Below are 13,748 nucleotides of genomic sequence, written 5' to 3'. Positions count from 1 at the left end.
ATAACCGCGCGACCGGACACAAAACAAAGAAAACCCAAGTCAACAGTTCACATTCCATTTTAATTTAATACTTTTGTTTTCTTTTATTAGTCACTCGTTTGGTTCCTTTTTTTTCTCTCTCTCTCTCGCTTTGGTTGCGAATTTGCTCCATCTCGTTCTTAGTTTTTACTTTCTTCTGAGTTTTTTTTGTTATTGTTTTCAATTGCAAATTTCCCACATTTTACCCTTTCTTACCTTCTGTTTTTTTTCCACTTGCGTGCGTCTGCTCATGTGTTGCGTATAGCTTTATGTGATATTTTTTCCATCTCCTATTCTGTGGAATCGAAAAGAACCACACTTTTAATGTAAAAATGTGATAACATCGGATTCTTTCTTTCGTGGTTTTGTTTTTATGTGAAATGACGCTTTTTTGAAACAGTGTTGTTTTCCATACTTTGTTTGACTCATGTTACAATGTTTATTTACCATACACACTCACACCTCTGTACACGGTTCCGCAGGTTCACTTACTTCTAATTAATTAAATTAATTCGTTAAATAATCCCATCTCGCTATACTCGTTAGTTTACGATTCGATTTGTTTTATAATATACATCATTTTCTACAACTTCAACTGACTGGCTGTGGAAGGTTTTCGGAGGTGTGTTTTTTTTTCTATTCGCAGGCAGGCATATCCCATAGTTAAAAACCCATCCCAAGTCTACCATGCGAAAATTTTCCCTTTTTAATAAAATTGATTGAAGGATGGAACTTTAATTTTTTGCCTTCAGTTCATAAGTTTTTTTTTGTTGTTTTTTAATTCCTCTCACTTTCTTTAGCCGATTATTCCCAATCGGCTTGCATTTTTTTTACATCTAACAGAGAGTTTTTTTCCCAAGGTTCATAATGGATTGTTTTTCCCCTCTATCCCCTTTTCGCCGATGAAGTTAATTAGTTACTGCTGGTATACTGTGGTACGTCTTCTTCCCATTCGCTCATTACTGGTTCTCTAATTAGCGTTTATTCAAACGCACTTTCATTGAACCCGCATCGTTGCTTTTCTAACCTAACCTCCGTTTGTCTAGTTTCTAATGTTTTGTTGCTGCTGCTGCTTCACCACTGTCTTATACATCATTTACACGTTCAGTCATAGTTAACCATAGCGGTGATGCACTCCCCCGACTAACGATGCGCTCGTGGCAAACGGATGAAAAAGATCCATCTTGATCTCTTCCTTCCACGACCGCTAATGCTACTTGTCATGCTACTTAATGCCCCACAGGGAAAGGAACCTTACCCCATTATACAACCCCTAAAGCCGATGTGTTGCACCATCTGGAACATGTACACTTCTTCACGATTACACCTCTATCGATCACAGACTAAAAGTATTTTTATGTGTACGCAAAACCTACTCATTAAAGACCACGATAAAGCCATCCCTTGCACAACGTCTGTGAGTCTATTCCGTACGTTCCAGTGTTCATCGTTTATCGAGCATAAAGTGTCACTTAAAAACAAAACCCATGTCCAATGTCTCTATTTCCTTGGCGGGGTTTTCGCTCTATCTGCCAAAAACCCGTGATAAAAGCGATTTCCGATTTCCCTGCAAACATCGAGCGAGAACAGACCGTGACAAATGGTCACCCTGACTGTTGGCGCTGATTTATATTTACCTAGTTTTATTTATTTTGTGTAAGCTTTCCTTATCTGTCGTAGCACACCTCTTTTTGTTGCTCTTGTTATTGTTGTCCGCGTGTCTGCAACGGCCCATTTCCGTGTTCGTTTCGTACCGTGACGCCTATTTGCGTACGGAATAACCGAACGCCGCTGCATTTCTTCATTTCTATGTTTGTTCGATTTTTCCTCTCATTAGTCTGTAGGAACGGCCTTTGGTACGGTGTATTTTTTTTTTGTTATCTTGCCTTACTTTAACTCGTTCGACAGTCGGTTCTGTGCTGGCGACTAGCGCAGCTAGCACAGCTACACATCCTCCCGGCTGGAACTGGGCCGTCCCGTGCCTGGACCACCGTAGGGCAGTTTCTTCCGGACGTACTTTCGCTGCTGGAGAAGGTGTTTCACCTTTGTTCCAGTGCCGGCGGTGATACTGCTACTGCTGAAGCGATGCTTCGGCTTCTGTTCCAGCAGATCGTTCACTGGGAAATGGGGACAAAAAGTTAAAACATAAGATTACGAATATATTAAAGCCCCATGATTTTAAGTTGAAAACATTGAGAATATTGTTGCCAACAAATCTTCACTCGCAATACACCTCATTAAGTTTGTGCATTAAATTTCTTCAATACATAACCCAACTAATCGAATTTTTTTATCGTTTTTCTTGCTCTCATTTCAGGTAAGTTTCACCAATACTCATCGGCAAGATTATGCTGTAAGTCATTGCATACATTTTCTAAACTGAATGTGTTAGAGTTCCTGTTCCTCGTAGCATTTAAAACATGCTACCGCCATTCGGTGACTGTAGTAGCCAGTAGTTTGTAGACAGTAGTTTGCTGAAACTTTCCCCATTTTCCCTAGATCATTCTCCCGTGCGAGGTCTACTTACCAGATTCGGGTGACACATCTACCGTCGATGAGCCGGTCTGGTAGATGCCTCCACCCTTGTAGTAAAGTGGCGTTGGTCGCACACTAAACCGCGGTGTCAGTACCCTACCATTGCGCTCCTCCAGAACCTGCGGCGGATGATGATGATGATGCTCATGGTGATGGTTGTGATGATGATTGTGTGATGGATGTTGATGATGATTGGTCAGTAGAGCTGCCGTCCAGGGTTGCGGTGTGACGACATAGATCTTTTCCTTAGTGATAGGAGATATGGCAATCTTGACATGTTGCCATCCGGATCGACTGCTTTTACCAGGTTTATCGTGCAGCGCCGGCAGCATGGTCGATGTCAAGAACTCCCAGGGAATAGCTTTGGTGACGCGGTGCAGTGACAGTGTGCTGGATTTGCGTGCAAAGTCCTCCGAGCCAAACTCTTGCTCGGTCCAGGTGTCAATCTTACGCTGCAGCTCGTTCGGATCGATGTCCCAATCGATGGTGCGTTCATAAATCGGTCCGACCGTGTTATCGCCGGGGCTGGCAAATTCCTCCTCTTCCGGAACCGGTGGTTGCTCCGTTGTCGTTGTGGTTGTGGTAGTATGCGGTGTTGTGGAGGATGTCGTCAGGAATGTTGTACGGCGATGCTGCTGGTACGTTGTAGATGCCGGCGATAGCGGTGGTCTCACCGTACGGCTCGTCTCCGAGACGAGCAAATCGTTACCGAACAGCTTCGGACCTTTCGGGATGATCTTAGTCGTGCGCAGCAGTTGCGAGATGGTCGTGCGGGACTTTTGTGCGTACGTCGTCGGAGAGATCTTAACTCGGGTCACATTGACGTAGTGAGGCGTGACTGGTTTAGCGTACTTGGATAGTGCCACCGGGGGAGACGGAGTTCGTGACCCTCCAGGTGCAGTGGACACAGCACCATCGGGCAGTGGGGTTGTGTTGTGTTCCATTCCACCGCGTACGCTGGTTAAGCTGCTCAAGCTTACGACCGGTGGCAGTGGTGTCATCTTCGGTATCCGTACGGTAAATGGCTTTGACTCCTTGGAGATCTCAACCGGGCGGACCTTTTTCACCTTGGCCGGCTTGGGAGGTGTCTTCGTAGGAGGTTTCATGAATGGTTGTGTTGTTTCCTTCTGGAGAATCTCTTTCAGGTGTGTGGTGGATTGGAAGTATTTGACCGAATCATTCTCAATGAACCTTGTTTTGGACTTCGCCGACTGATGGATGGCGTTACCGGAGGGTGGAGTAGGTCCAGAGTGACCCGAATGTTTGGATGTGACAATGCTCGACTCTTCCGGTGCGTTATAGTCCAAATCGTCCAGATTGTCCTGAGCCGGTAGTGGCTTGAACGGTTCCGGTTTCTTGTACGTGTTGTAGGGAATAATGATTTGAATTTGTTTGGGTTTCTTTGTGGACATCAAATTCTGGTACCCTCCGAACGTCGCCGTAAGCGAGGAAGGAAGTGGAGAAACTGTCGTTACTGGAGTCTCATCACTCGCCGACGCTGTGTCCGCCGCTGTCTGACTGGGAGGATCTGATGTAGATTGTTTCTGGAACTCCATCGGTAGGCTGGATCCTATGTGGAATGGTTCCGAGTAAATATTCGTAGGAGGTGTTGAGTCAGCCTCCAAAGTGGTAACGGTCGTTGATGGACGAGCAGTAGTTTGGATGACTCGTTGAGCGGCCGCTTCGGTTGTTTCTTCCTCATCATTCAGCTGGTTGTTCACCGTATCGACCGGAGGATTAGTTTGCAAATTGGCCGAGTAAATAATTTGCACACCGTTACCAAGATCGGACGGAGCCGGCGTTGGAAAGGTACTGTACCATTCCGGTCTCGGTGAAGGTGTAGGTAAGGTTGTAGTCGTCGAACCATAGTAACGTGTTTGCGGCACAATGCTCGAAACTTCGATCGTAGTTCGGATGATCGGTGAACTGTGATCGTCTTCTTCTGAATCATATTCAGTATCATCGCCGTTACTACCTTCCTTATGAGGGACACTTGCTCCACTGTTTCCATTGCTGCTGGTGGCCACATTACGCTTTTCCGAAGCTTCGGGCTTTGAGTCCTCCCCGTTCGTGTATGCCACCGTAGTGTAGATGGACGAAGAAGCTGAAGATGCGAATTGTTCTACGTCGAAGATGGAATCATTCTTGCCGGCCGGTTCGTGCGGATAGCGGATGTAGCTGTTGGACATTGATTTTGACGAAGTTGGGTAACCGTGGCCAAGCTCTAGGATAGGCTCTACCGGTCGGTAGGGTCGATAGAACTTGTACGGATCGTTGTGGAAGGATCCGGCCGTATAGAGCGGTGGTATCGGAGTGGCGCTCAGGTTCGGCAGTGGAATCGGAGCGAGAGGTTTACCTTCGTTCTGAATCGGTAGTAACTTGGCCGGTGGTGCGTATTCTTTGTTGGTGAAATAAGAAGCCGATACCTGGCGCAGTGTGATAGGCTGCAGTGTAGATGATGGTCCGGCCGTCACCAATATGTCAGGTGTTTTCGTAATGAAATGAGCACCTACCGCTGGAGGTACAACCGGTGGCCCGCTGGTGGTGGTTTTCAACTGTTGAAGTTGCTGCTGAAGTTGTTGCTGTTGAAGTTGCAGCTGTTGTAGTTGAAGATTTTGCAGTTGATGTTGCTGCTGCTGGAGTTGCAGTTGAATCAACTGTTGTGCCTGAGGAGCCGCCGTGATAATGGCTGGTTCTAGAGCACCCGCTGAAGTGCCACCGGAATATGGACTTACCGATTGAACCTGCCCTTTCGGAGCCACTTGTATCTTGATCGGTGGTGGACGATTGGACGGTATATTTGGAGGTGATGCTTTTGGTGGACCAGCACCAACTCCTCCCGTTCCACCGACGGCGGTTGGATATTCGGGCGGTGCCGCTATCGGTACCCAAGGGACGTTATTGCACGGATGGTAATTAACATCTCCAACGTTCGCCGCAGGAGTCCTGCCGGTAGTTGGCTCTGGATCACGAAACACGTTCACTTGCGGGACAATCTGCTGCTGAAGCGTGGAAGGTACAAATGTGTTTTGAGGCACACCGGGTGCTATCGCAGCATGATAGCTCGAACCACTTTCCTGTATTGGAGCGCTAGGCTGGAAGCCTACACTGGCTGCTTGCTGTTGTGGAGCTAGCTGTGTAGCTCTGCTTCCGTTGCGAAATTGAAACGGATAAGGAAACTGTTGCTGAATCGGTTGTTGAAGTTGTGGTTGATATTGCTGTTGATACTGTTGCTGCTGCTGTTGCTGTTGAAACTGGAGCTGTTGCTGGGTCTGCACAGAAGGAGTCGGCTGTGCGGTGTACTGTGGTGGAGGCAGCTTCCGTTGTGGTGGAAGCTGTGGTACCTGCGGTTGCTGTTGTTGTTGCTGTTGCAGTGCCGGTCGCCGTTCGTCGCTGTCATCTCCTAGGAAGGAAAACCAATTGGAGATACGCTGGAAGAAGGTAGGAGCAGGAGTAGTGGCCGGTGCCGCTGGCCGAAAGCGGGATGGTGCACCGGCCGGTGGATAAGGTCTTTGTTGCTGTTGTTGATTTGCTGCACTGTAGAGTGCATTTCCGGCATTAACACCTCCACCGGCACCACTAAAATCGTTCCCACCGGGCTGTTGCTGAGGTTGATAGTTTGGTTCACAGTACGTTACTGATGCGAGTAAACTGACTGTTATTAGTGCTGTAAAGCAAGTTGTCGACTTTTTCTGCAAAGTGAAGAGATGAAGAAGAGATGCATAATTATTCACGCTGTACGATCGCGATCTCGGATGTGTCTTTTATTATTGCTAAAAGACGTTCAAGAAATAAGACACAGAGTTTATTTACACTCGGGTGATAAATTTCCGTAATAAAACGTATCAAGCGAAATCAATCAACTCGCGTTTCCTCGTGTCGTGTGCTAGAAGGGAAGAACAATAGCAACCGTTCAGGCATGATAATCACGATCGCGGTGGTCACACCCTTAGGGTGTATTATAAAGCTAATTACACACCCCAAGCGATCCACGGTAGACGAAACATACGCAGCGGGATTGCAGCTTGGGAGTTCGCCGATGGCGAAGGAAAAGACGGTACCACAAACAGCAACAAAAACCAGCTTCATCTAATTGGTTCATCATCAACCCCTTGCGGAGGTTAACTTCCGAAGACGCACGGGGAATAGAAATACTTTCTATTTCAATTATCGAAATTATCCACACGGGTCAAATCGACGGGAAGGGATCTCTCCCGGCTTGGGTTTTTGGTTTTCGATTAAGCGTAAATGAGAGACAATTCGCCAAGTCAACCGTTGTATGGTAGATAAAATTAAAAACGAATTATCATCAACATCGCTTTTATTTCTTTAATCACATTAAACGCAAACAAGCGATTGTGATCGTTTGGTATTTTTTCCGTTCAGTATTATTTTAAGTTATGGCGATAAAAAAGTTGCCTCCTAAAAGTAATACTTTTGATAATAGGCTGGAAAAGAAATTGTGGCTCAATGTGGCTCAGCTTGGCGGACAATTTTTACCCCATTCCTTCTCAAAGTGAAATTCCTCCACAATACAACCTTTCCCGCCACGATCACCATTACAACAGCGGCATCTTTCACCGGCCACGAAACGCTCGATGATGAAAGATGATGCGAAGACGATCCGCATCCATTCCCAAATTACGCATCGTGCGAGATTTACCGGTGATGAGGCAACTTCCGGTCCGGGCGATCGCAATTGCTTCGGTAGCTCACACCTTTGCCCATCGTTTGCTAACAAGAGACCGTGATCGCGGAACAAGTTGTTCGCATTGGCGCAGCTATCGGTTGAAAATCTTCACCACCATCAAAGAGAGGGGAAATAGGAAAAACAAAGGCGCAATAAGCCTTCCTTCGAATTACCAATAGCAACACACACACACACACACAAAAACACACGCAGCTGGAAAAACAACCTCCAGTTGCGTAAAGATGCGTCCCCAAAAAGTTCCCGCGCGTAATAACTTTCGCTTACCATTAAACTTTGTGGGGTTGGTCATTTTTCTCTTTAAATCCGCTTCTCTTGACCATTGTTTTCCCGCATGCTTCCCGGTACGTTTGCAGGCGGGCGTGAAACAATCCCGCATCGCTTCAGGGGGGTGCATTGTAAAAATCGAAAGGCACGCTTGTTTTTCGCGCACGCTGCCAAAGAGGGGAATGCGTTTCGGCGACTGTTGTTGTGTGTTTTTTTTTCGTTTGCTTTCTCCCTAAGCTCAGTGCGGATGAGCAGAAGATCACGACATTGACCACTAAACCGGGATTTCGGGAGGGTGGAAATGAATGGAAACACGCGAGGGGTAGGAATATATTGCGCGATAGTACAGCATACCGACTGACTTGTTGGCATCTCTGCTATACACCGTGATATCACCACCATTCATCGTTAATTCCTTATGGGGCGTAAGGGAAGGAAATTAAAGGGCAGACGAAGGTGGATGCTGTCTGCGATTAAAAGTGACGGTGGATGGGAATGAAATTTTCGGCCAGCTCTCGGACAGCTTCAAAGGTCGATGAATAGACTCGTTTTTTTTCTCGACATTATCTTGGCGACATCAAAGATGGTTTGCGAGTGATGGTTTTACGGTAAGCAGCTGGAGAGAATTTTCCTCACGCAATTCGTGGAATTGTTTTGTTATGATATTTTACCTTTTGAAACTGCAACTTTGCCAATCCCGTCCGAGAGGACAGCAATCCGACAGATTATCAGTAGCGTTAGGAGAAAATTATGAAGTGTGTAAGCATAATTTCCATTTCAAAGCATCTTTTATGACAACAAAAAACTAAAACTTAAATGCTGCTCCTAATTAGCCTAATGTAAATGGCACACTTTTGCTCTTTGGGACATGAGTAGGAAAAAAATGCTTTTTAATTATGTTTAATCAAATTTTGTGTGTCGATTTCATAAAGAAAAAAAAAACACTTCTCTCAGTCACACATCTTCTGCTGTGAGACGAAAAGTGTCCCAAAACAACACGCGACAGTAAAAAAATAATCAAAACAGAAATCAAGACACACGATCAGGCAAAAGATAAATGCAGATAAATAAAATAAATTCCTTGCCAAATGGGAGACCATGCCATCGGTCTCCGACGTTGGCCAAAAAGGCAAAACTTCCAAAAAGAATTACCCCCGGTGGGCCACTTCCCCCTACACAGGACGCACGGAGTGAAAGTGGTTGGTTTATGAAAAATTATTTTCATTTCTCGTTTTTGTTTTTTTATGGCAATCACTTTGTATTCGTGTCCGTGTCCTCCTTTATGCACTTTGCTTAAATTAATTCAAACTATGTGAAGTCCTTCGAGTATTTTTGTTATTGTTGGAGTGGTGACACACCATTCTGTCTCGTTTTTTTCTTTCTCTTTCTCTCTTCTCTCTCGATTAACTTTCCGGACATCGGAAGGAATTTGGCAATGCTGTGCTTCCTTACAGGGGTTTTGTTTTGTAAATTTGTTTTGTTCTGCGAATACGGGAAACCGGAAAAGTTGATCTTCATACACTCTACTCTACTGTCTACTGTCGGTTGGTTCCAAATTCCGCAATATCTCGTATTCGGTTTCAGACCAGTATTTACCATAGTGCTTTACCGGTAGCCAAAACCATCATCAGCATCTAGCAAAACAACAACAAAAAACACACACCCAACAAAAACATCAACATCACCCGAATACTTCCTTCACACATTCCAGCCTGTTGCGGTGGTCGAGGCACCGTTTCGTCCAGAAATCGATCGCAAATGAATAAAACATAAAGTGATACAGAGCGATGACGACTGGTGACCACCGCCGTGCACACGGGTACTACGGTTTGCTGATTTCACTTTCTGCGGGAAGCCCTAGTAAAAACAGCCGCGACCCAACTTCCAGTGTGCTGGACATTATCACGCATCTCGGAAGTGATGTGATGCTGGAACTTTGATGGCAAAAATTGGAATTTCAAATACTCCCGTTCGTTTCCGGCAACTTTCAATGGCTTTGAATAGCACAATTTTTGCAATACCCAAACTCCGCCTTTTTTGAAGGCCCGTGACCGGGGGGCGATGTTTTTGTTTTATCTCCGGCTGTCGGTTGTTGATGAGATTTTCGCTATAAATGCCATTTGCAAAAACGGGGGAGCGGCGTAGGATTATGCTATGTTCAGTCGTTTAAATCAACTTTTGACTCCCATGTACAATGTCGTCTAAACAGTCGGTTTAAAGGTTAGCCATAAATCATATACTTAGCAGGTACTTTGGAATATACTTATAATACATTAACGAGTTCAAACCTCAAAGACTTCAAATGTTTCATCGAGATTTATGCGCTTATCCTGATTATAGTTGATCAACTGTCTCACAATCAATCAAACTCACTTCGCTCTGCATTGCGAACGCTCCAAGGCAAAGAGGTAATGTCACCTTCTTGACGCACATTTCGACCCAACATTGTTTCACCTCAATGCTATCATTTTTGCATAAATCTTATGCTTTGACACGCAGAGCAATCATTTACTGCGGGCCATTTGTTTCTCCCCCAGCCCCCCCACGTCACTGGCAAGGAAATCGGTCGCTGCAAAACGTGTCCCTCTTTCTTCGAGGCTTGCGCCTAGTTAGTAATTGATTAACTGATTAGCGCAGACCCGCATTTATCACTCCATCAACACCTCGGCTGCGCCGTTTGTGTGGTAGAAGGTGGAAGGACATGGCATTGGGGGGGGGGGGGGGGAGATGTGCATTAAAAATAAGAAACAGTCCAGTGTCCGCGCTGGGTCTCACTATGGCCGGCCGGACATTATGACGGACTCGAACGCATATAATCGTTTGACACCCAGCACCATTTATCATCGCGTGTTTGCACGCTCGTGATTGCAACAGCTTTGGTCTGCTGCGGGGTTTCGGTGGGTGGTTATCTCTCTTCCTTTCTCCCCTTCTTCCCCCCCCCCCCCCCCCCACCCCAACTCCTTGCCATCATTGCTTCGTCCGCAAAAAAAGGGAACGGTTTTCGCGACATCAGCTCCGTTCGCTTGGTTTTCGGGGTTGGGCTTGGACTGTTTCTAACGATTTTCTCCTCATTTAATGTGCCGGACAATCTGTGGCTCTGCCGTTGCTATTTTGTCTTGTCTCCGTGCTAGACTTTCGCCCAATTGGCTTATTTTTCCGCGCGTTTTTTTTTTTTTGGAAGAAGCATTTTTCGCACGCCCGCAATACTTGATGAGGGTGATCGAGAAAAATGGCTCCATTCACTGTTGCTGCCAGGGTGCTGTCGGATGCTCCTCCAAATGTCACAACGCTATTTTATTACAGGTTGATTAATGGAGGAACTTTTGCACAAAGATTAACTAATTTTCTCTTGGCCGGGTTGAGGGAGAGAAATCATTTTCTGGTCATCACCACCAAGGGAAAAGCGGTCCAATTTTCCACAAATCGGATCGTGAGCACAATTGAATTGCAGTAAATTTTTGGTAGATTAATTTGATGGTTTTTATTCGTTAATTTATGTAACGAAAACACTAAAACACAGATAATTATATGTAGCAAAATAATGCTGAGAGAAAATCAAACTCATGAAATAAATTGTCCATTAAATAATGAAGCTTTCATATCACATTAATTAGCTAAAATACCATCAGCAAACTACTGTCAAACGGAATGTAGCCCCTTTCTTACTAAGTTACCTTCTTTAACAATGCAAAAACGGACCATTTCTAGTCGCGAAAGCGTTCGGCAAAAAGTCAATTATCTCAACCTTTTACAACGTCATAAGTCCACCTCATACCTCATGAAGGTGTTCCAAACATCACCTTCCAAGACGTCCGTGTTTACTTTTCTTTTCACCATCGCCCGCACAGGAAAAGCCATATATAGTTGTGTCATCGTCGGTAACACCTTTCGCAGGAACGCGAGGACGTCCGCACACCTTCAACACTTGGGCCAATAAATGCAAATGATTTGTTTGCGTGAATGAATGCAATCGTTGTGGGGTGTGGGTGCACTCCCCCCAAAAACGAGGGAAGGAAAATTGTTTGTCCAAGCTAAACGCTTTTGCAGCGCGACCGGTAATGGTGAAAACTGGGCCAAACGAAGAACTGTCGTCTAAGGATGGGGATGATGTCGGTCGTCGGCCAAAAAAGGGGGGAAGACCCCGTAATGCAACCGAAACAGGAAGAAACGATGACGCGCGCGCTGTTTTCTTGGGTTGGGGTTGTTCGGTCTGGGACCACCCTCACGTTTCGGAGTCGTTTCGCCTCTCGCGGTTGTAAGCATCTTACAAACAACGGAAGAACCAACCAAAAAGGGGGATACAATTTATGCAAAAAGAGACCTCCCCTTGTGAAAATGCCTTGCGGGGCACGTTTGCAGTGTGTTCCGTACGATGTTGATTTATGCAATCGATCGATCGATCGTGATCGCGCATAGGGGGAAGGAAATGTGAAAAATGACAAAATGCACGAGGGGGAAAAGTGCACTGCATTAGCATAGTTCGTTACTGTTTGCTGGAATGAAAGGGAAAACGGGGGACGGTGCGCGAACCGTGTTATTTACCTTTCAACAACTTCAACCCTATTAATGGTTGTGTGTCCGCAACAAACAAACAAAAAACCCTTTTTTCTCTTTTAATGAACCATCCGACCATCGAAAGGGACGGACTAAATTTCTACCTAAAACAAACAATGTAACAGCATTGTTCTGTTTGCTTGGAAAAATTGCACAACAGAACAAAGAAAGCTACAGATTTTCCTTTTGCACGATAAAGTGTTCCTCATATTTTTTTTTGCTCCCATCAACACCACTAGGAAGTTGCACACCCACTTAGTGATTGTGTTGTTTGTACTCATTCATCGGGAAAATCCATCACACGAGTGCCACCGAAATGCGTATGCAAACGTGATGCGATAATACCATTAGCGCGTACCTCGAACCGTAAGCGATCGGATCATCAATGCATCTGAGGCATCTTCGAGCCGCGCTCATCTCGAGTTTGATGAGACGCCCCACAAATGGGGCTGAATTGCGTGAATGACTCGATTGCTTCGACCTGTGCACCGTCTAGGTTCGGGGTCGTACTGGTGTGTGAAATAATTGGCACACCGACGACGACGGTTGGTTTGCGGTTTAATTGATTTCTCGTTCGGCACTGAGAAAATCGGTATGATTATTGTTTGCCACTGGGGGTAAGATTAGCGCAATTGCAGTCAGAGCCTGCGTGCGGTGATGTAAGTTCTCTTGTGCGTCTTTTCTTTCTAGCGCTCGATATTACGCGGTCGGGATTATCGTTTCGCCGGGGTCCCCGTTTGTAGAGGTGAGACGCAGCGAAACTATCACCGTAAAGGGATTACGTGAATTGTGCCAATTTTGTTTGCACTTTTCGAATCTACATTAGGTAGTCGGAGGTGAGGCATCAATCATATTCTTCTTTTTTTCCACCGCGGAGTATGAGACGATATGTTTACTGAATTTCATAATTCACCCCCAATACCCACATTTTGAACGATGCGGGAAAGGTCACCCACAATTATATGTGGCCAAAAATTATGCACTCAAATTGCATCGGTAATGTGTGGAGCAACAATTGCATATTTGCGCGGCTATGGTTTGAGAGCGGATGCGCTACATTTTAGCGGTCATGTTAGGTGAGTTATTACGTTTTTTTGCAAATATGCAAAACAATGCTGTGTAACGGAGAATCATAGCATTTTCATGCCGTCGTAGTTTATGTGCAGTTGCATAATGAATTGTATAGGTAATGGGAGCTGCAGAGAATGCAAAATGCATGTAGTCGATTCTTGGAATTTTCCAACAGCACATTCATCGCGATATCCCATTTTCCCATTTACATTTCATAATTTAATTTACATTTTCCTGTCCATCCATCAGCGTCACTAATTTTTGGTGTCACGTTTAAATTATCAGGTTTGGTTGCCGAAAATCAAACATACCCTCTTCACACCGAAAGCTTACCTTCCCGTTATATTGCCATTTCCGGCAAAAAAAGCCGCGAGTAAACAAACGCACAGCGAGCGGGTTAGGGAGGGAAGAAAAATTAATCAACCACCCCAATTTTTTTTCCTTTAACCCATCAATGCGTAGTCCGGAAACCGATATTTCATTATATTTTTCCGCGAAACATAAAACCTCAACAAACAAATTCGGGCTTTGAAATGTAGCCCGACAGGTGAGCAAAGGGAAAAATACTCCCCGCGCGTCGCAAAGGAAACGCAAC

The 13,748-nt window shown here is 45.3% G+C and overlaps 1 protein-coding gene across 21 annotated transcripts in view; it reads left to right on the top strand.

The window, feature by feature from the left end:
• Positions 1 to 13,748, top strand: part of LOC125770639 (high affinity cAMP-specific and IBMX-insensitive 3',5'-cyclic phosphodiesterase 8) — a 125,878-nt gene that overhangs the window by 78,387 nt on the left and 33,743 nt on the right. For 16 of the 21 annotated variants that reach the window (XM_049440507.1, XM_049440508.1, XM_049440516.1 and 13 more), the window contains one exon: positions 2,336 to 2,371. The exons of the other annotated variants lie outside the window; for them this stretch is intronic. In XM_049440507.1, the coding sequence (XP_049296464.1) occupies positions 2,336 to 2,371 (36 nt within the window). The remainder of the gene's footprint in view (positions 1 to 2,335; positions 2,372 to 13,748) is intronic. 21 annotated transcript variants of the gene reach the window in all.

The sequence above is a fragment of the Anopheles funestus genome, chromosome 3RL (assembly GCF_943734845.2).
Source record: "Anopheles funestus chromosome 3RL, idAnoFuneDA-416_04, whole genome shotgun sequence".
Lineage (NCBI taxonomy): Eukaryota > Metazoa > Arthropoda > Insecta > Diptera > Culicidae > Anopheles > Anopheles funestus.
This window is presented reverse-complemented; position numbering and strand designations above follow the sequence as displayed.